The sequence below is a fragment of the Cottoperca gobio genome, chromosome 19 (genome assembly GCF_900634415.1).
Source record: "Cottoperca gobio chromosome 19, fCotGob3.1, whole genome shotgun sequence".
Classification (NCBI taxonomy): domain Eukaryota; kingdom Metazoa; phylum Chordata; class Actinopteri; order Perciformes; family Bovichtidae; genus Cottoperca; species Cottoperca gobio.
The window spans coordinates 11,973,717-11,997,754 of record NC_041373.1 but is presented as its reverse complement, the minus strand read 5'-3'; the positions used below and the strand labels follow the sequence as shown (position 1 = coordinate 11,997,754).

The following is a 24,038-nucleotide window of genomic DNA, read 5'->3' as shown; positions in this document are numbered from 1 at the left end:
GTGAAGATACCAATAACATTTGCAAGTAGTTGTTTACTTTTCATATCCTTTATACATTTCATTCTGTACGAGAAACTGTATACAGCGACTACATTTAACGTGATGCCATAAATAACACCGATATTAGCTTGTCTACTAAATTGATTAAGTCGGAAGGCATTGGCACCGTTAATAGGACCTCATAGAACAGATCAACTTTGCTGAAAAGGGGTGGATAAGTGTTTATTTTGTATTTCATTCCTCCAACAGGAATATAATGAATGGATTTCAGGTTTAATTGCTGACGTTTTAGTAGGTCAAACGGGCATTTTAAAAATGGATGCGAAGGTTTTCCTGCGCAGATTAGTCTATACACCCCACAATGCAACACTAGGATAATTCTACATAATGCATATTTCATCAGTATGCTTAACCTCGATACATTAACTACGGTTGTTTATTGTGTGTCTGCCTGTGTTTTCTCAGTGCTGTTTCCTAGCTGCTTGTTTTTTTATTCAGCACGAGACAGCAGCCAATATTCCCCTTGGCCTTTTCACTACAACTGTACAAACCAGTCAATATTGGCAGGAGAATATTTTCATGCCCCAAGTTGCCACAGTATCAATAGTCGAGGACGACAACAGGGGCCAGGGTAAATGAACGGAGATCTGCAAAGAAAAACTAAACCTGAGACCTCCTTTGTGGTGCGAAATTGGCCACCACAAAGGAATTAATGACGGATCCTTCCAGCATAATTGTCTAATTATGCCGGGCAGATGGGGCACTGCTTTAACTAGGACACATTGTGCTACCTCTCCAGACTCTCCACAACAAAAGGCAAACCAGTGTGACAGCCTCTTCAGCAGTGAGTGGGAGGGAGAGTGAAAGAAAGAAAATGGAGAGTAGAAGAGAGGAGAGGAGAGGAGAGGAGAGGAGGGGAAAAAAACAAACCTGGGTCTGTCACCAAGCCATTCCTCCACTCGATATGTTACCACAGAAACAAATGTATGGTGTAAACACTGCGTGGATTACAGCTCCTGGGAGGTGAATCACTGCAGTGTAATGAGGTTGGTTTACATGCTGCTTCTCGGCTTCCCACCCAGGCTCGATACTTAAACCCTCTAATTAAAGAGAATCGGCCACTCGATAATTGATCACATCGGTTGCCTCGGCATACGCCGTCACTGTAAGGCTTCATGCCGCTGTTTATTAGAGCTGTCTCCCTGCTTTGTCTCCTGGGAAGGCAGAGGGAAGAGAAGTGATGGAGGCGAAGGTAGAGATGAAACAAAGGTAAACATGTAAAGAAATTAAATCTCCGTTCTCGAAAGCTGCTGTTAAAGCAGCAGGGGGACTAGCAGTGGAATATCGCATATCAGTTTTTGTCTCGGGGGGGGGGGGTCTCGCAGGCACTTGAGCTGGTACATGTCACGTGGTGGTACTGCCAGTCTTCGGAAGCATTACTCCCTCCTTTTTTTAAAAAGTAATTTAAAGGGGCATTAAATAATCTTTAAACTTCTAAGTAGGCTTACAGTGGTCAAATATGTGGTTGATTTTTCTTTTTATAGTAATATATAAAAAGCAAACGGGAGCTTGTCACAGCTGAACGAAATGTTATTCAATTCCAGATGGTGTTGAAGCAGCTACAGGTACATCTCAGAAAACAAAAACAAGCGTCAAATTAAATTAAAAAAGCTTAATTGGCAGTGGTATTCCAAAATTGCGGTTGGATTAACGTCCGCTGATGAAAGTCTTGTGTTATTTCCAGAGGAGTACATTGATTGATAGTTATTATAATAAAAACAAACGGAAGACGATGACAATTAGTTTATAGTACATACTGTGTCAATTAGTATGCTGTATGACTTCTGGTGATTGTACCCTGTAACTAAACACAGTCATAGTTTATTCAAAGCTTATTTCAAAACAGAGTTAAGGTGGGAAACAACATTTATAATAGTCGTTTTAGTCTTTACTTACTAGTCTTTTGGTTCACATGTTTATTTATAGAATGTGTAGCTTAGGTGGCATTCATTAGAACATTAAGTAACAACAAAGCAGGTGTATGCATAGTTTTCTTGTTTTGTTTCTCCCTCCTGGCTCCTCTTCTTGCACTTCTCGTGTCTCGTCAGATGCTTTTTAATGACCATGTGTTTTATTTACCACTGAGGTCCATCACTGTGTTCTGAAGCAGGCGGACAAGAAGTGACAGCACTGACTATTTAGCATCTTCCGGACCTCTGATTTATAGATTTCCTCTGACTCCCTGGGGTGTGTGGTAATTTGCTGAGTTTCAAAAATGGATTTATGGAAAGTAAATGTATCATCAAGGCTAGGGCTCGGGATCAGGAGAGAAGTAGACTGACAGAGAGCCGACAGAAGGAGACGCAGCGCTGCTGGAGGAAAATAACATACAGTTGCATGTATTTGTGGTAAATGGGTCTGGAGTAAATACCCAGAGTACACCTGCAGAGCAGACAGCAGGTTATTACAGACGAACATGAGCAGGTGTGGTGGAGTCGAGGAAGATGTACGACTACAGTCAGTCTGTTGAGCTCATTTCTTGTGAAAAGGCTTTTGCTGTTTTCATTCGCTTGACTTTACTTCTTCAAAACACCGCAGTCGCCATCGACACAGCAGTGCAGTATCATGCTGCTCAACTGTACCACAATTATTAAATGTCATTTATAATAACATACAATTACTCCGATTAAGAATTAACATTAAACATTTGTTCTATGATTTTCTGCATGCCATTATTACCTTTTCATAAAGGGCTACTATGTATGTATACAAATATAAAGGCAAATAGCTATAATTAAGGCTTATTCATCAAACATATATTTGTCAGTGGAGTCACTATTATTAGATTTGTTCTATAAGTTACATCTCCTTTGTATTTCTGAGCTTTACAGCGACCTCACCCTGACAAATAATTCGTTTTCTTCGACGTTTGTTTTATACAGAATGATCCGATCACTCTGTCATGTCTACATTGGCAGCGACCCATTTGGCAAGTCACCAAAGAGAAACATATTATTACAAAGTGGGTGTAACTTCCTTCTGCCAATCACAAAGTGCTGGTTTGGCATTTCTGAATTTCTGTGGCTGGCAGCTGTTACCGATTTCTCTGACAACCTGCTGGGGCTTTCCCATCATTAGCAATTCTAAAATATAAATATAAAATCTTCTCCTTGCATGCACGCTCGCATACAGTGACCTTAACCTGGAAGACGAGACACATTGAAACCCCCTGTACATTGTGGTGCAGGACAAGATGCAAGAGTGCTTTTGTAAAGTTATTAATTGTTGTCGGCACGTTGTATTGTTGAAGCAGACAAAAGGTTGGAAGTTGAATTAACACCTCTCTGAAATAGTGTTAACAATTAAAAATGAGAATAACACTTATTCTCCTAAGGCTGCATAATCATCTAACTCCCAACATATTATCATTAAATATGATTTTAATCACAGCCTACTTGTTTTATAAATGTGGTATTTAACATTGTATCTGCATCCGCATCAACATTATGAGAAATATAGCCAGAATGTTCTGCCTTGAGTTATTGAAAGGTAAATCTGGTGATGTTCTGTGTTTTTCTTATTGTCAACAAATCCCATGATAACATCAAAACCAACAATGGACTGGTCCTTCTAATAAAGTCTGGTATGTGCTGCAGACCTCCAACGAGCCACACTGATGAACTAGCTGACATGCTCCGTCATTACGATGAATACCTCCGCTGGAGTCAATCCAACAAACATCACCCCGCTGCAGTAAATACTCACTAGAGCAGCGAATGTGTATTCATTCGCGGCAGAAAATAGTCCCCAACAAATGCACTATTAGCTTCTTTTTGAATAGCATTTGCTAAAGACGGAAGCTACTGGTGTTTCACATTTGACGCATTGTTGGTTTTGGTCTTTGGATACAAAAAACAGAATAACATCAACTTTATCATTTTAGGAAGTCCATTAATAGGTTCCTGTATTCACCAAACACTGATTACTTGCTAACTCGCACAGTAATAAAAAAGACATTCTACACCAAATACAGAGATGATTACAAGTTTATTCAAAGTATCATGTATTTATTGAACTGTTGATTTGCAATGTATAGTACAGCACTTTCTATGTTATCTGTTTATTAAGCATTAAACCTAAGGTCAACTTCTGTCCTTCAAACATGTTTCCTTGCCTTTTTGAAGGCAGCTGTGTGACATTACATTTCAAAGAGGCTAGCATGTCTGGCATTAGCTTGTGACATTATTACACTAACACTATATTCATGCTGTTTGGATTGGAAGCCACAACTATTAGTCTTGAGGATATAATTGATGTTTCAACGTTGGAGATTTTCTTATACACACAGTTAGTTTATACTTAAGTGTATAATACCATACGCACAAGCGCAGCTTTGTTAGCTGCTTATTTAGTCTTTCTGCAGAGGTGACAAAGTGAAGTTAAGTTTATTGAACTTGGTATCCTTCTGCACTCATTGGTTTTCATTTCAAGGGTGTGCGAGAGACACGGCACTTCCCCCTGGCTCTGAGCAGATCCTCTGTGCTGTGTTATTGTTAGTGGTGACCTTGATTCTTCTCTAAAAGCCTTCTGTTAGTGCAGATTCTTACAGGCACGCAGCCTTGTAGTGTTGGCTGAAAACTCATTGAATCTGCTTCGCCAAAGCCAACAGGGCAGAAGGGTTGCAGGTGCTGCACTGAAATTGGTTTTCTTTTAAAGCAAAGTGTGCTTCACCGAGAATGGCTCTCTCTAAACAGTCTCTGTAACCAGAATGAGCTCCCTCTGCTCCCCTTTGGGGTTATGGTTTCACCGGAATTAAGAAGTCTGTTTACACTGTGCGAAACAAATATACAGTATGAATTGGATTCTGATAGTAGACTGTACATATTTGGGTTGTGAAGACTTGTCAGATGGGGATATGTGGCCATTCCAGTAAATACTCAGTGTGGGATGGAAGTTAGGTGAATCGGTGTTGGCCCACGATTAGTTCTTTAAAGATTATTATGAGACCGTGATTTCACAGAGAAAATAGAGTGAATGAGATCGAATTTGTTTTTTTGGCAGAAGGAGGCGCTCGTTGGCACGCAGAACAATATCTAAATAGAAATCACATTTTTCACTCAAGTTAGATTTAACTGGAGTGCATTGTCCTCTTTTCTGGCTCCGAAACGTTGCTGTCTAGAAATGTGAAAGTTGCAGCCGCAGAGTTTCGGTATATTAACATTATTGGCACGCGGGGTGTTATATCTGGCAAGGAGAATCCATTTTGAGGGAGTTTGGAAACACTATATGTAAAGAGCATCTGCCACAGACCCTAGTTTCTTCTCCTAACCTGCAAAGCGTTAAATAGGTCAGTAATATTTCCCTTCTTTTTTTTTTCGGCGGGATTTGTAAAACGCACAGGAGACCAAATCATTAGCGTGGATGGAATCCAGAGCATTAATGGTAACCAGGCAGAGTCGAATGACATTGTTATTGCAGCCGCTCCCGAGAAAGTGAGGGGAGCCGAACATTTATATTTGATTTATAGCAGGGTTTGAATTTATGTTCCAACTCTCAATAGGAAAGTAAGTGATCTTCGCCTGGCTTCTCACAAGAGAGGGCCCCACAGCATCTGGTGCTGGAAACATCTCTGTATCAAACGGAGTTTCTCTTTTTGTACTGCGCAACCACCAAGAACTTACACCTGTAGGGGATATAGAGTTACTATGTTTATTGGACTGGATTCAAGTCTGAGCCTTACGAAATTATCAGATGAGTGAAATGTGGGGAAACGTCGAGCAACAAGTTACTAGACGCACTTTTATTTTTCTTGTGTAATAACTGATTACCTGGTATTTGCTTCTACTATAGTCATGGAGTCATTATTTACCTTGGTGTATTGTGCACTAAATGCTATTTGATAGCTTAAGTGTCAGCTCAGAATTTGAAGCAGTATGGCACTGATGTAAAGTTCTTTGATTTACTCCGCTCAAGTGCTGTTATTTATTGGGAATTCTTTTTCCAACGGCTCGTCGAAATGGAGCAGGAATATACAGCTCACTGTCACCGTCAGTGTGCTTTTGAATCCTCGAAACATCGCATCTTCACATTATTATCTGCTTGAAGTGATGATACGAATGCCATTCTTTATGGTTTGGTAATAACTGCCTTATTTTTCATAGGGACGGGGAGCATTATTTATCACTGGCAGTGTTCACAGGGATTAATGATGCATAACTCTGTCAGAGTTGTCTGGCATACAGCACCAGCCGAAGGAATCTGGAAGGTTATCAGAGCAATAAATCCCAAGTTTTTCGCCGTTGTTTGTCACGATGCACTGCAGCAGCCAGTAGTTATGATGGTTCCAGCTTGTCCCCCCCGCCCCCCACCCCCCCCCCCCCCTCTCTCTCTGTAAGCCGTCAGAAAAATAACACGAGTTGTTTGAGCTGCCAGTTGATAAGGTGGAATTTGATCGTACCACAAAGTTCAAAGCGGGCAACTGTTCTAAAATCTCCTCCTTTTTTACGTTGACTCTATCTGCTTCCAGCTGGATGATGGGGTGTAGATAAGGAGCGCGCCGCTCACTCTCTCCACCTCTGATGTTCGTTCTTGGCAATGAGAGCACAAGCACAGTCTGTTCAGTCTTGCATTTTAACTCTTTTGTCAATTGCCGTCATCCAATTCTGTTATGTCTATAAACTGAAAATTAAATTAGGTGTGCAGACAGTTACACAAGTTCAATCTATACCCGCCCAGCAGCAGTATTTCTTTCATCATGGCTTATTTTCTCTGTTTAATTTATCGAATAAATTGCCCCTTTAACTTGGCAAGCGGGAAGAAGCCATCCATGCATTGTCCATGATCTGGGCAGAGAGGAAGATTCAGTCTATTAGTGCAATGATAGGACCTTTACTGCGGCGAGCTCACTGATTGAATGGCATCCCTTTCAAGGTCAGGCCGGAGCTAAGAGCTATTTTCTGCTTACCTGTGCAGCCAGCGAGCCACAGAATCTGCACACAAACTGCCTTTACACCAGCGAGCTTAGTAAGCGGAGAAGCTCATCACTGATATTTCCAGCTGGTAACATGAAGAGAAACCTCTTTGCCTGCAGAAAAGGACACAAAGGCATGAGTAATATGATAAGTGGGATCTTGCTACAGTGCGTAAAGACATTAGGAATGTTGTTTTTTCAATCTGCGCCAAGGGCCGAATCATATCCTCCCATTGTGTCCCTGTCAAAGTAAACCGGTGTGTTAAATGTGAATCAGTTTGCAGGGAACGTGCAGGCGGGGTCAGAGGTCAAACTGGGAGCACAGCTGTTTTGTCTGCTCGTTTCTGATGAATGTGGAGCGCATACTGTTGCTACCCCGGTTTCCTCGAAAACACAAGCATCTAGCTGAAATAATGCAACACTGATCACTGTGAGGCTCCCCCGGCTTGTTTATATGTTGTTATGCTATGTCTCTAACGCACAGCATTGGTTTTAAGCTGCTTATGTTCAGGGACCTACTTTATGTATGTCCAAAATACTGCTAAACAATCTATAAGTGTGTCAGTGACCCGTTAATGGATACACTGGGAGATTAGCGTTGCTACTGTCTGGGATGGAGGGCTTTTTGTCGAATGATCTTGATCATCATTTAGCTGATGGTAAATTGTGTCAAAAAAATGCAGCCGTAACACTCATTAGAGCCCACTTCCTCCCAGCAGCTAATGTTTTGAAGTGAATTTTCCGCACCGCCACATTGAATTTAGCCAGGCTTGACCTGTGCTAAGCCCTCAACCGGGGCTGTCATTTGGCGTATGTTAAAAGAAAGAAAGAAAGGAAATCTCTTCGGTAACACGGATCACCCGCACTGTCACCGTATCCAGACGGTGGGGGTGGGGTGGGGTGGGGGGAGAAGTGCCACCTTCACGAGATCAAAGCACCGTGAAAATCCGCCATACTGCGTACAGGGGAGCTGTTGGAGGTGGGGGGGCAGAACTGATTCACCTGTACAGGGGCCGAGCGCAGCTGCACTCCCACCAGCTGGAGCCCACGGACCTCAGACAGGATTAGAGGCTTTAGCTGCAAAGGTCCCTCATCATCTCTCCGCCTGAACCTTGCAACAACCCCCACAAACACAAATGCCACTTTATGATCACTTAATAACACCCCCATCCTCACTCCATGCACACACTCAGTAAATCAGCTCATGTGCTTTTATAGCCGCCATTGTCTCGGATAAATAGGACAACCCGGCAGTCTGGGGACTCCCAGCCCATGAATCTGGTGTGAAGGCATTTTCTCTCTTCATCCCCCCCCCTCACAAAGGTATCAATGTATAGCCCACCATTGTGAAGCTGTTCGGCTTCTCTATCCGAGCTCAGCCCCTCATGCCTGCCAGGTAAACCCGTCTGCCTCTTTGCTGCTGCGATAGGGGAGTTTGGCTCTGACTGACTGAAACAACATCACCTTGTTTATCCTGTAAATAATTCACCCCTCGCGGGCAACAGAAACAAAATCAAGGTTGTGTGTTTAACAAGGGAGGCAGGGAATGAAAAGGCGGCAAAAAAAATCAGGTGTTTCCTTTTTAGATAAACTTGCCGCCTGGGGACAGCGACACATCCCCGATTCCTATGCAGTGCGAAGGTGTGTGTGTGTGTGTGTGTGTGTGTGTGTGTGTGCGCACTGAACTTGCCCTTTGATAGTTCTCTGAAGAGGGTGCAGAGATACTGTCGGGGACATTCTTGTCGTGTTTAACATCAGAACCTATGGAGTGTGTCGGCGCGTCATCGAGTTTGATGCTTATCATTGCGTGATGTTCCTTGGAGCTGCCTCCTCCCAGCCCGCCGCTCCGTCTGTGACAGACATGTGTGTGTCCGGACACGCAAGCTGCCTACGTTTTGTTTTTGGTGTTTTGTGGTGTCTAATACCACCTCCCCCCCTGGGGTACTGTACCCGTGTCAAGAATCGACAGACTGTTTATTTCCTTTCTCACTTGTAGCATCCTCTCTCTTTTTTTTTGTTGGGTTTTACACATGGCTAATACCATGTACAGTACAGTCTATATACATTTAGACCGTGTATATATATATATATATATATATATATATATATATATATATATATATATATATATATATATATATATATATATATATACGCTACCACATTGTCTTCATAATAAAACAGTAGGTAGTTTGCCATGTATATGCATATTTGAATAAAAGAAATTCAGAAAGTCACGCTACAATCACCCAAAATGCCAGAGTTATCATAGATATTTGTATATAAATATAACATATTTGAGGGTTGGCCTAGAGGTGTAAGGCCCTGACCATGAACCACAACGTCCCCGGTGTGCATCTGGCTGGAGACTTTGCATTTCCCTTTTTTCTCTCTACTCATTTCCTGTCATCTCTCTTCTGTCAAGTACCTAATAAAGCCATACATTAATTTCTTTTCACACAATGAAAGAGTGCCTGCGTCTGCCTCTTCTTTCATAGAAAAACCACACGCATCTCGTTGTCACTTCCTCTTACAGCGGTTCATGCATCCATTAGGTGCTGTGAACCTTACACATTACATGTCGCCTGAAATGCGAGACAGTATGCATGGATCACATGCATAACACAAATGCCATCAGCAATGAAAAGCCTTCATCAAAGTTACTGCTCCTCGATTAATTATGTATTCCTGTGGTCTCAAGTCTATTTGCATAACAGTAGTTGATGGAAATCCAAATTGATTTGCATTTCCACAATATTTTAATGCAAAATAACTAACTAATGAGGAAATGTATCCCCATCTTCATTTGGTTGCACAGGCGCAAATCCATATTGTTCACTCAGTATGAACACCTTTTTAAAGGTTCTATGAAATTGTATAATTACTTCCTCAATTTGATCTTGAAAGTCTTCACACCTTCTGTCGCAGAATGTACCTTGGCCAATAATAATAATTTAAAAAGAAATGGTCTGTATGGAGCACTTACATCGGTTTGGCCTATTTGAAGCTATTGTGCTGCACTTAAAATGATTACACCTATTTTGAAGCTAATGTACTTGCAAGATTCTTGCTGTTCGGAGTATCTTCATGATTGTTTGCACTTATCGTAAGTCGCTTTGGACTAAAGCGTCAGCGAAATGTAATAATTCAATTTCCTTATAAATGGAGTTGGATATAGCACAGTGAAGGAACAAAGTGTAAACCAATGGGAAACCAAGATCAGTTTGATTTCTTGAGTTTTTTCAAGAAGTTAGTCCCCATTTCATGGGCTCTTTAAAGCCGAGTCGAGTTTTAACCGCAGTTGTTATTACATTTCAAATCTTATGCTAAAGTAGAGCCAGAACAATAGAAAAAGAGTCCCTGTCCAAATACTTGCATCTCGCACAGTACATTTGAACATCATTAGAGCATCAGTCAGCTTTATATTGTCCTGCAGCCAGAGCCTAAAGCTTCATGACAACTGTGAAACAACCATTACAAAAGGAGACTTGAGTAGTGATACACAAGCCTCCCCACCATGCTGGTGTGTCAGCAAGGGACGAGCCAGGCACTGATCAGAAGACAACTAGGATCTGGATATTTGAAGCTGATATTGCGCCGGATTCCCATCAGGCTACATGCTATGCCTCCCCTTTGAGTGTTGATTGCAGAGAGGAGAATGTAGTTGACTGATCTGAAAGGAAATTACTAGAGAGAGAGCTTATCCATGCCTTTGACTGATAATCAAGTCATTATCGTGTTGATCATTTACAGCTCTGCCTCTCGCCTGCTCTTTATTCTTTTAGCTGTGTCACTGAAGCAGAGCACAGAGACTTTAATGGCTTGGCAGGGAGCCCGCTGTGGTGAGGCAGGGTTAAAACAAGCATGCTAGCCCTGGCTAGTCTCCACTTTTACACAGTACAGGTCCCCACCCCACTTATCAACCCTCACAGGGAAGAGAAAAAATTAAAGAAAAACAACAACAGCGATAACAACATATGCAACCCCCGACGAGAGCAGTGCCCTAGCACCCCAACATGGCTAACTGTGCATGAAATTGAACTGATTGGAGTTATTGACCAGAAGGCTCCAGCCCCTGAGAGGACAGGGAGTATGGCAGGGTGGGAGGGGGGCTTGTGTGTTACCTGATTGAGTGAAAAATCCTCGGCCCGTTGCTTTGATGCTCTGCACTTTACAGGAAAGAGTGATTTAATGGAAGCTGCCAGACCTCATCAATGTCAGCGCTTGTGGTGAGGGCCCTCCGCTCCGCCGTGCTTTATATAAAAGCGCTCGCCATGACAGGTCCTGATGGACAGATGTTTGCTAGTTGTTTTAACTGCACAGTAAAAAGCAACACGGATATCAGCCTCCACCTCTGGCTCTAAAAGACAGACTGTGCAGCGAGAGGAGGCGGTTACTGGCCACCCCAGCGTGCAGCACCCTCGCCCTCAACTATTTTAGGCCTCTATAAATAGCCCTATTGAATTTTTGCCGAGTTGATAAGCCTATAATTAATGTGACCATCATTAGGCATGGACATGTTCTTCTCAAGAGAACCCCGCTGGTGAGGTGAAGCAGGGAGAATGGAGACTTCTTAAAAGGATGAACTAAGCAGTGTGAGAGGGTGGAAACTGTAGTGACGGCCAACCAGCTGGAGTGCAGAAGCGCCACTTTGTTGTCGAACTGCAGGATAACACACAGTGTCATCTATCAACTCTCCACAATAGCCCACTGTGCAGCGTCTTCAGTAGATCTGAATTGCATCGGAATTGCATCATTAATAGAGCAGAAATGATTCCCAGCAAATACATTGACCCCTGAGGGAGACTAGAAACAAGACAATGTTTTTACAGGAGGAATATCTAACTAGAGGTCCTATTACCACTTCATCAATATACAGCAGCAAGTGAGCGGGGAGACGGAGGACGGGAGGGGAGCAAAAAGAAGAAGCAGAAGAGGGAATGTAATAGCTTATAGTGCTAATGGCGTTCTGAGCGCTCGAGTCTCAAACATTCAGCCGCCTCATCTCATCTGGGCTGTGTAATTGCCCCTCCTGGAAGCTGCCTCTGTAGTGAAGAGTGGCAGCTGCTGGATGTTGAGGAACGGGCCTAGGTCAACTCCCCAAGTGGGGCTCCTTGCAACCATGAGATGTCATAATTAATAGCTATCCGGGGGCCCCGGGGCCAGTGTTGGGCGGGCGGGTGGATGCGTGAGATTATTTGGGTAAATGGAAGTCAAACAGAAAGAGACACCAGACTTATTCTCCACTTAACATAATGTATACTTATCACGTAGCCTTTAGCGAGTACGCCTTTGCAGCATCCCCCCCCTCATGCTTTTCAGGGATAGTTTTCTCGCTTGTTTGTATTAGGTTTCCCTTCCATACCTAGAGATATGTCGCTGTGGTGTATCATGGGAACTTATTAATCTTTGGGGACCGGCGTTCTCCCTAGTTAAGTAAATATACATGAGCTGCTGTGCGAGATACAAGCTCTCAGCACCTTCAGAAAAAATCTGTTACTCCAGCATCCCTCTTTCTTCCCATCCTCCTCCTCTCTCTCTCTCTCTAACATGCCGCCTGGGGGCAAATCTGACTCTGTCTCATCTGCTGCTTAATTTCACTGGAGCGGCCCTCAGTAATGAAGCGCCTTGATGTACATTTGCCAATTTCTGCCTCTGCCACTGCGGTATAATTGGGATGTGACTAAGCATGAATACCCAGCGCAGGGTTGGTTGACCTCTCGGCGACACCGCGAGTAGCGCTTCTGTCATAATGGAGGTATTATCTCACGTAATCTGGGAATGGAGAGGAATTGTCTGCAGGGTGCCAGGGATGGAAGTGAATTGATATAACTCCCTGCTCCTGTGCACCACAAAACCGGCAAGATACATTTTTCTTTACATGCTCATAATGAAGACGTTTTCTTATCTATTTGCTGCTTTGTGTTTATTGGAATAGGAGAGCAGCTTCTGGCAAAAGCAAGGGTGGGTTTCTTTTTCAGGAAGGGAGGGAGTTTTGATGCTGTGGCACTAGAGAGCATTTATCTGTATGTGAGTGTGTGTGTCAGCCTTTTCCCTGCGTGGGTGCACTGTGTACTCATGCACATGTTAGTGTATATGTGTGTCTGTTAATGACCCTGTAAAATGACAAGCTGAGCTGGCAGTGAGAGTACAGAGAGAGGGAGAGAGAGGAGGCAGGAGAGCTCAGATGGAGGGGGGGTGGGGGGTGTATGGTTGCGAGGTTGGTGGTTCCACTGTGATTCACCATGCTGTCATCAGAGGGTCGGGGGCCCCTGAGTGGCCCTCTCTATTCCCACCTGAGAGGCCTGCAAATGGAGGGGCCGCGCTGTCATTATTTACAGCCCGCAGCTCCTAACCTTGGATTCAGAGCTCATCACGGCGAAGAGAAAATCAGATAGGACTTGACGTGTACCCGAGCCAGTGACCTTGATAAGTGTGAGGTGCCTGCAGCAAGAGGTTAGGGAAGAAGATCTCGCTCCTGTCGGCTTTCGCTGTGGATTTGTGCGTGTTTGTGTATTTCCGCCAGGTGGGGAGGGAGGGAGGGAGGGAGGGAGGGGGTGCACGGCTGAAAAGACTGAGCCATGACTCGAGATGACACGGGGCAGGCCAAAATACAGAAGGCTTAAGTGGCATTATTACTGTTCACTAGTGCTGAAAAGATTATCCGTGTAATTGATTGTCTAATGACATTAATTAATTTGACTATTATTTTGATAATAGCTTAATAAGTTGTTATTTCTCAAGTAAAACATACAAATAATTGCTGGTTACAAATACTTCTTTGTTTGGTATCACTTTAAGTTGAAAACTTTTGCATTTTGGACTGTTGGTTCACACAAAACACGAAATTCAAGGATATCACCTTGGGTAATGAGAAATTGTGATTATTATTTTTTTCCATTAAAAAACAAAGGGGATTAATGGATAGTGAAAATATTATATTTGCAGCCCGATTGTATTGCCAAGTAAAGGCCACAAGGTCAGTTGTGTTCGCAAATTGGCAGCCTTGGTTTGAAAACACACCTGACCCTTGCTTAGAGTAATAAAACATTTTGTGATTTTTCTATATTTGATTATTTATCTTTCCCATCTGAACTAGTTACCTAGACACCAGAGAAGGGGGAGTGCAAAATAACAGGGGAGAGCGTCTCTGGATGGGTGATGAAAATGCATTTCTCTTCTCCCACTGAGATGCTATTTGGTCGTGTGAAATGATTAATTTCACATATATACAGGTCATCCCCAAAAGCAGCAACATCTCATTCACAAGGGGCCCCCGTCAGCAACAAAACAGGAGGCTGCAATAAAATGAGCAAACAGCAGCACGTACTGTACGTCAATAAATCTTTGGAGGTTAAACCTGAGCGCTGTAGAATTTGAGCAGCGCCCTCCCTCCTCCTCCTCCTCCTCCTCCTCCTCATCAGGTAAAAGTCACTGAGTACATCAAGACTGTCGAGACCAAAAAAAAATGGCAGACGAGCAGTTCAAGGAGTGTCCTGTGGTAGCAGGTACACACTCTCTCTCACACACACACACGCAGTCTGTGTTTGCATAAGTAGGATGGAGCCTTGAATTATGGGGTTTGTGTAAATAAGGAGATGAGACTGTTTTTAGCACACATGGAAGCGGGAGTGCTTGGATGAGAATAGTGCCTCTATGTGGAGTGGAATTGGTCTCGGGTTGTTTACGACAGCTCGCAGCCCTCGTATATCACAAGCAGTATGTTTGCTGTGAAGCTACAGTTTGTATGCCATCTGCCTTAGCTGAACTTGACCCTTCAAACAGACTTATATTTTGTAAACTGAGCTCACTGTAACTGCTGTTTTTTTTATTTTCTCTTTCCTAGTGGATGATCCAGGAACCCCACAAGGTGGCTACTTTCTTCGGATGCATCGGTACCGACAACTTTGGGGAGATCCTGAAGAAGAAGGCCGAAGAAGCCCACGTCGACGCACATTACTATGAACAAAATGAGGAGCCGACCGGTACCTGTGCCGCCTGTATCACTGGGGATAATAGGTTAGCCACTTTTCAGCCCCCTCTGACCAAGGAATGACCCTGTAGCTCAGATTTGAAATAGTCATTCTGGTTGATTTTTACATCCTCAGGCAGTTGACTCCTCGGGGCTGGAAGTCATAACAGGGAATCATAGCTCAGCTCACACATCAAAAGGAAAAAGAACAGCTTGAGTGTGTTTTTCCAGGCCCCCACTCAGTCTCTGCCGCCCCAGTGGGTTGTCATCCATCTATAGGCTGACAGTAGCAATGTGTTAGAGATGGCTCGGCTATCCCAGCTCTCACCTGTCAGCCTTCTTGGCTGTAAAAGGGGCTTTAGCATCTCTGGCAACTCTCACGCTACCAGCAGCATCATCATCAGCACGTCTGAGACGGCAGAGGTCAAAACCTGCGCACACACACACTTACACACACACACACACACACACACACAGATATCACTAACAGTGAGGGCTCCACTTCATGATAGACCAGGTGTGGATCAATAACCTCCTTCTCTAAACACTCCCCTCCTCTGCAGCCCTTCATCCGCTGATACTGGAGTTGTCAGTCAGTCAACGGCTGGACCTGGACCGCCCCGGGAGTGGGCCTTGCTGAATGGTCTTAGTGGGCTTGTTTGATGTGGCTCTGACACCTGAAAAGGTCAGGCGCCGTGCTCAGGGAGACGAGCGCTGTAATATTTCTTACAGGTGTTTAACAGACAGCTCAGGAGGCCAGAGGAAAGGTCGCCGACAGGGCCAGATTGGAAGGGTGATGGCTTTGAAGGATTGGGAGCCAGTATGTCACAGCCCCCAGGCTTTGATTAGAGCAAGTCTTCAGAACTCAATCTCACTATTTGAGTTCCAATCTGTGAAGATGCTGTATGTGCATTTTTAGTCATTAGGAAATACGTTTATTATTATTATACGTATATTATAGTTCTATTTTGGTAACTTTAATTAAACTGTCAACTGGCAGATATTGTTTTTGAGGATACACAGCCCGAGAAGGAAAGTTGTAGGGAAATAAAGTCCCTGTCACCATAGTTACAAGAAAGTCTTATTATGGAAATTGATGCTTGTTTAAATTCCTAAATGTATTCCTCCAATTTGACCAGTTTTCTGAAAGGAAAAAAGCAAGATCTCGCAACTACAGCAGAATTTGAAAAATGTCAATTCCAGGAGGGACTGATTCGTTGTAGCTCATTGTGTTTCAGTTGTACCTTTTTTAATCTATGCTATCATTGGATCTAGCTGTTAGTTGACAGCGCTGTGCTCTGTTGGACTTCCTTAGTAATGACACTCATTTTGTCTGTCACGCTCGTTCCAACCTCTTGAGTCCATTACTGCAGCTCGGGTCAAGTGCAGTCCTAATCCTGCTGTCATATCGTAGCTGTCGTCCGTGCACTCTGATCAACTTAGCACACTGTTACTCTTTGCTTTGATGCTAACCGTGGTGAGCAGCTCTTTGTCGCCGTGCGAGAAGCGACCTGTTCCTGAAGCAGAACCCACCTGTCATGTGGTCGCCTAACAGTTTTCCCCTAAGTAGCGATGATGGTTGCACTCATTTTGATGGCCGCTCATAAAGCGACTGCACACGAGGACTGGCTAATGAGCTATGTTAAGATAATGCCACCTGCTTCACTTCCAGCTCCCACCACTCACTACTCAACTCAAGTGTTCATTTAGTAATGCATTTCTGTTGTTTTTTTCCACCTATGTTTAACAAAATGGACCACGTGACATAATAATAATATGAATAATTTGTGGCTCGTTGTTGGTCTTGAAAGAACCTCTGTTTATTTCAATCTTTCCTTTTTTTGGTGTTTGAGATAACCCTTTTCTTTAAAGAAAGCTAAATAAAGACACCCAGATGACTTAATTTCACCTCGGTTCAAACATTCTAAGAAACTATTATCATCCTTTTTATATTGTGAAAGAACAAAGGAAAGTCTGGTGCCCGAGTGTTTGTAGGGATGTTTTTGAGACAAAATTAAGATGGATGATAAGCGAGGCGGAAGATTTATGGGGTCTGTCTCGACAGGTCCCTTGTTGCTAACCTGGCAGCGGCAAACTGCTACAAAAAGGAAAAACACCTGGACTTGGACAGCAACTGGGAGCTGGTGAAGAAAGCCAAGGTCTATTATATTGCGGTAAGTGAGACGCTCTACATTCAAAAATGACTGTTCCCCAACTCTATTGCTAGAAGAGGACAAAATGTTAAGAGGCTTTATTCAGGAAATGGCTCAGCGCGCCTTCTGCATTGTCAATATATCCATTCATCCTTTGTCGAGTGAAATGAGCTATGTTACCTATTGAAACAATACAACTCCATTCTCCCTATTTTACCCTCGTCTTTGTGCACAAAGCTGCAGCACAGTGTGAAATTGTTCTACATGTAATGCATTCATTCATTCCTTCTTTTTTTTTTTTACATGAAGACAAGCCAACAGGTGCTGTGAAAGTGTGAAAATTGATTATTCAAGTTCATTCGGCTTTACCCCCTCCTACACAATCTTCCCCCTACATACAAAACACACACCCAGATTGAGGAGGACAGATGTGAGTTTAGACATTCTCACACACACACACACACACACACACACACACACACACACACACACACACACACACACACACACACACACGTTTCAAGCTGCACCACTGAGGTAATGTCTTCACTTCCAGCTCCTGGAGTAGGATGGCCTGCCATGCTCATGTTTCACTATTTGGGATTACATTTAATTCTGGCAGATCAACATTTTCTCTGATCTCAAGTCAAGATGATAGCCCTGAAATTGCACTGCATTCCACGTCTATAAGCAGTTCATTATCGGCATAAATCGGCATTACAGCCTCGCCATCAACATACTCCTTGGCATATCGTCCCAAGTGGAATTCACAATGGTACCCCTGTTGCCCGCAAGCCCTCTAAACATGAGTGTACTGTAGTCCAATAATGATGAAGGTTTCATAATTAGCCGCCCAGTGGCAGAAACAAACACCCCCCCCCCCCCCCTTAAAGCAAAAAAGCCGTCAGTGCTTGTGCCAGAAAGCAGATCAGTCAGTCCATCCTCCAGAGTTTGTGTGGTCTCATTTTTAGCCTCTGCTTCGCATTAGCAAACATGGCACATCCTCTGCAAATTGGCAGTTGGGTTTTGCCCACATCCGACAGTCTTGCGCGCAGGGAAAAGCTTCCGTGGGATTTGAGGGGGGAAAGAAGGGCCACAAATGGGTGTTTGTCAGTGCCTGGAATCTCAAACGTCGTTTTCAGCGTTCCTCCTGGGCCTCTTTGTCAAAACAGGGGGATCATTCGCTTTATTAGGGTCCCATTCGCACTTCTAAAGTACTTAGCCAGATACACTGCCACAGCTATTCCCACTTAATACTGTGTGGCGTGTCTAGACCGGTGTTCACTAAGGCCTCCTCTCTCCATTAACCTTGTCGAGAGCACTCAGATGTATTTACCCAATTTACACCCAGATTGTACATTTTCTCCCTCTCTCTCCCTCACTGTACCAACCACTGCTGTGTATTAATGTGCTTTGTTGATTTTTATTAAACGACTGCTGGGCGGTATATGCAGTCTTGTTCACTCTAATCTGCAAATGTAATCACCGAAAAACGCGTGTGTTTGTTAGCATGTTATTTGCTCGCACGTGCGTCCATGTTTGTTAGAGCATGTGTGTTAAAGAGGTGATTGATGATTCCTGGCAGAGGCTCTCAAGGTGCCTGCTACTATGTGGTGTGATTGGATGAAAACAGAATTATTAGAGGGCTCTTGCAGCCAGTCTGGCTCATCCAGCAGCAGCGGCAGGCAGCAGCAGCGGGGCTGGTGGCAGACGCAGAGCAGGGAGGCAGCACTGCCATTTCTCACAAAGAGAGAGAATGTTGAACTCCTGCCAAATGTTTGGTGGCAGGCTGTTGCTAGGAAATCTGGGTCCTTAGGCAAATCATTGCACAAAGACCAATAACAAAGGCGTGAGGGGGAAGAAGGAATGGCTAAACGCATTTCAGGCAGAGGATATCTCTTTTTTTGTTGAATGCCATTGCTGCTGCAGTGATGTTTAGTTATTTCTTTCCCGGACGATTGTAAACATCAGAAATGGAGGGTGATGTATTGTGTGAAGGGGAGATGAGTGACTCTAATTGGTGGGGGTGATGTGTGCGTGCTGGCCCAGTTAGCCTCTTCTCCCCCCCTCCTTTCCTTCACTCCCTCTTTCCTTCCATCCCCATCCCCCTTGGCCCTCTATGGACACCCTCCTCCTCCTCTCCTTTTTGCTGTCTCCTTTGCCTCCCCCCTCTCTCTTTCTCCAGTCTCTCAGACACACATACACTTGCTGCTAAACACACTCAGCATGCACGTACACATTCTGCAGCATACCACTGGCATGTTTTTCTTACCACTGAGCGCTTTGCCCTGTAATTTGATCTCCACTGCTTGATGCATCCTCCACGATGCCACTTTGAATTAACCTATGTCTCCACAGCTCTCCTTAGGCCCGACTAATACAATGTCCTCTCCTAACTTAAGCCATTTACATTCAGGAAAAAAATAAGCACTTGGTCCATCGCATGGTCATACACTGGCCAAGTAACAGAAAGGAAGAAGAGGGGAGACGAACAAGACAATTGACTGTGAAAAGGCCTGTTAATGACTGGGCACAGATGGTCAGAAATAACCCAAGGATAGACGGAGGAGACACTCGCCTCTGCCAACTGGCCTCATACACAAAACTCACCCAATGAGACACAAGCTGCAGAGCTGTTAGGTCACAAACCTGATCACAGCTGTGGACGCTGTTCGTTTACGCCCTCAGCTAATGGCGCTATCCCCGTTAGCCTGCAAGAGGTTAGCCACGCCCGAGGAAAACAGCTAGCCCACCTTTTTTCAAACAGCGCAGCAACTTGAAGTAGAACACCTCACACTGTTAACACTGGCACACTGCATATAGCATTAATTGGCAGTTTTATTCTTGCCCTCACTGCAGGGGAAAGCCGAGTTCAGCTTCAGTCACCGTAGCATAATATGCAAGAAAAAGAGGCGAAGGGGAGGGCAAAAGCAGGGGGGGGGGGGGGAAGCTCAATACTGGCACCACAAGCAGCACCTCAGCCTGCTTACACTCCAGAGTGGCACACGTACACACACACATATATATATATATATATATATACATATATATATATATACACACACACACATTGTTACTCCGCCCAACCAGCCCCTGCAATTTGCAGCCAAAAAAGCGTAGGGAGAGGTTTTTCCACACACGCACACAACTAACTGACATCCCATCAGCCAGCCGAAGGGCTGATTAGCACAGAGGTGACTGCGGCTGTGTCTCTGTCCAACTCGGAAGACCACACTGTCCTCACGCTGACCTTGAGCTTCCTCTCCCTCTCTTCCTCTGTCCTTTTCTATCCTCTGCTCTCCCTCCACTCTCCCTCTCACCACTGCTCTTTATCTCCAAAATTCCTCCCTTCCTCTCTCTCCATCTCCTCCCTCCTTCTACCCTCTGCTTTTCTGTCTTTTTCTGTCTTTCCTCTCCACTCTGTACTGCACCACTCTGCACTGCCCCTGTCCTTCCACATAGCCAGGGAGGGATCACGAGGCAAAATGCAGGCAGTACAGAGAAAGACGAAGGGAGGGAAGAGAAGTGGAGGGGGGAGAAAAAAACTGGCAGGCTCCCCCTTTGTCTGCAGGCGATCAGTTACAGTCTTGGTTGCCGATGAAATTTAATCCCCACCGCATTTACATGCCAAGTTTGACTTCTGGCAAGCCTTATTAAATAGATTTGTAAATCATTTCATCTTGATTAGAATCTGTTCTCAAGGGATCAACATTTTTTCGCCTTGCTTGTGTTTTGTTATGTGCACAATCTGTGCCCACTGGTGTTAAAATTTTAAAGTCAACCCTTGGTGGTGTAATTTTTTTTCCTGTGAGTGTGAGCAGTAGGTTTAGGGGACAAAGAGCGATGGGTGCCAAGTCCCGTCCGTCACCGGCCAAGCCACTGTGTCAGCATGTCTCCCATCTCTGGAGGTCATGTTGGTGGCCGAGCAACCGCTATGATGTGTATTCTCTTTATTAGGCTGACACCACAGTGTCTTTAGCATGGAACAATGTCATTTCAAATTGTGTCTAATCAGATGGCATTTTGTAATTGCCAGCAAGCATCTTATGAATATGAATTCATAATTGTTCAATTACAAGCCGACTGCATCATATTTATTGGCTTTTTTCTCTCTTTTTTTCTCCCGCTGGCCTGGGCCAATTATAGGATTTAAATCTTGAGGCAATCAAGTGATAAGGGTGAGGCGTTTAGTGTTTGCTGTCACTATATAATTCTCTCGAATGTTAAACATGCATCTGGGAGGGCTGTATTTGTCAGAAGGCTGTGCGTGGAGGTGCACCTGCCTAATTGAGTGGTAATGAGCTGTCAGGAGTGCGGGCTTGGTGATTGGCTCTTGGCGGGGCGTCCCGTGCCAGTGGGACGTATGGGCTGGCCCGGCCCTGCTGGAGGATCAGCCAGCTCCACAGCCCTGCAGGCCTGAGTGGGAGGAGCGAGGTAAATTAGGGTGGAGAGGCCAAGCGGTGCTGGCTGCGTAGACATCCTGTGGCTTTCACTCGGCTGTGAGATTTATTTAGGTTGTTTACAGTTATCCTTACTCCTGATTTGGTTTTACTTCTTCATGTAAGAGCGGGAAGATTATTTCAGATGTTTTGCTTATTTGAAAAGTAGAAATACTGCACTCTAAACATACCTAAATATAATATTTTTTAAGGCCACTATGTGTGTGTGATTATTTTTCAATCACAGTCCTGGTTTTGAAATCACTTTGTATTTACTACAACATGCAATTATGGTGCCTGAATTCTGAATGTCTAAATTTTGAGTTTGAAAATTATGCACTATAAAGTGCTCAACACAATTCCAATGGTGAAAGGAAGAAATAGAGTGCATGGCATGTATGTAACTACCTTTTGCTAATAATCCCACAATGCTGTGCATCACATTTTATACATGTGAACATGTTAAATTGTCTGTGATGATGCAAAATGATGATAAATAAATGCATTTGTCACTTTAAAGTAATATATTGAGTGTCCATTATATAGTGCGTAGTGAATGATTTAACGGGGAGGGATTTTGGACACAGCTCAGGAGTTAAATTAGTTTTCAGTTCATTAATGTCGGTGTCCCACAGCATCTTTGATTCACCATCCTACAGATAATAGCTTTAGTTTAAGCATCACATGTAAAAGTACTCGTTATGCAGATTGTTATATTACTATGAAGGCATTAGATTATTATTTTTAATGTAGCTGGTTGAGATGCAGCTAATTTTGACAGCATCATAAATAGTTTGACAATCATATGCTTTCTATACAATCTTAATCTACAAAGTAACTAGTGAGGTCAGATAAGTGCAGTGGAGTAAAAAGTACAATATTTCCCTTGTAGTAGTATAAAGTAGCATAACATTTAAATACTCAAAGTACAAGTACCTCAACATTGAGCTAAACTGTTGAATGTTCCATTTATTTATTTGCCTACAGTAAGCTTTATGTTTGAAAATGGTTGTAGAGAAAGTTTACAGGATGTCAAGGTTCATCTCATTTTGTTATTATGATTAAGTTCTCATCATACCGACTGGCATCTATTCTGGTTTAGATTTGTGTATTTGTGCGATTTTCATTTCATTTATTTATTTTTTTGCAAGAAATGTGTGTGGAAATACTTAAAAGTTGGCAGGGATGTGCTGGATTTATTTTGGGAGTATTTATTTCTAGCATCCTAATTTGAACAACAGGGGGAAAACAAAAAAAATGCTTTAATCCACTGTATTTTGAGTAATTGTCTCTGGTTGGGAGGGGCGGGGGGGTGGAGGGGGCACATTTTTGGACTTTGGCTGGCTTCCAGGCTGTAGTCCATATTACTCTACCAGCATGCAGTGACTCTCTCCTTGTACACCCACGTTACCTTGTAAAAACAGTTTTTCTTCCTCAGCAGGGAAAATACCATGTCCTTTCACCCCGGATTACTGTGTGCATCTGCTCCACCTGCAACAAGTCTGTTTTCCTCTGCCTTGCTGTAAAACAGGATGAAATAGTTCAGACTTAATGATATTTCTACTTTTTCATCACCTTGTCCCTTTGCTCCCTCTGCATCAAAGCACTCTGTGTGTTTGTGTGCCTTTTTCTTTATTCATGAGACCAAGTTGTGAAACATAGAATAATGTTTCAGTCCTGTACTGGGATGTTGTGACCATTTGTGCCAGTTCCACGGCTTAATTGAATAGACTGAGTAATTATTTGTCAAGTAATGCTGAGCAGAAAATAAATAGCCACTTTGCGGCCGTGAATTGTGCCTGATGGCCATGTGTTGATACTCTCACCAGGGAGAGTAAAAACCTGCTCTACTGGCTAAGTATCTGATTAAGATTCACATGATGAAACCACAGACGCTTTAGGATAGTGTGTCTCCTGGGCAAAGATAGTGAGTAGAGTTAAGTGTCAGACGCTGTTATATTATCACGCGGGAGCATAAAGCATCGACTGAATAAATATTGCCGGAATATTCTCCTCTCTACAAACCATGCGCAGCACGCGGGGTCAGCCCAACAGTTTCTGAAAGCGGCGTACAAGGAATCGCCACAGATGTGCATCTCTGTGCAGCAGATGCTGGACACTGTTCTTTGAGAATTGTTTCCTTCTGCAAGGTTTAATTTTTCCCTTTTTATGTCGCTGTAACTTGTTTATGGTCTGTAATAAGCCTGTGCATATCTTCCTTCTGCCAGTTTGGCCGTGATCCATAAACTGCCATTCCCTTTTTTTCCTCCCTCCCTTTTTTTTTTTTTAAAAGGGACTAATGATAATATAATATTTCGTAATGATTTGATAATTCATTCATTTAGGCTATAATCCTCAAGATGTTCATTTAATCACACCTTCATGTTCATACTATTAATGGCCAGCTAAACATGAGTTTCTCCTCCTCTCAGTTGAGTGTTAAAACAAAAAGTTGTGGTTCCACCGGGTGTTGCATGCGGGACTATTTCTTGGCTGGGAGCAGT

The 24,038-nt window shown here is 43.6% G+C and overlaps 1 protein-coding gene across 4 annotated transcripts in view; it reads left to right on the top strand.

Annotated features, from left to right (window-relative positions):
- Positions 1 to 24,038, top strand: part of LOC115024529 (adenosine kinase-like) — a 95,949-nt gene that overhangs the window by 26,339 nt on the left and 45,572 nt on the right. For all 4 annotated transcript variants that reach the window (XM_029456202.1, XM_029456203.1, XM_029456204.1 and 1 more), the window contains 2 exons: positions 14,817 to 14,989; positions 17,008 to 17,116. In XM_029456202.1, coding sequence (XP_029312062.1) covers positions 14,817 to 14,989; positions 17,008 to 17,116 — 282 coding nt within the window. The remainder of the gene's footprint in view (positions 1 to 14,816; positions 14,990 to 17,007; positions 17,117 to 24,038) is intronic.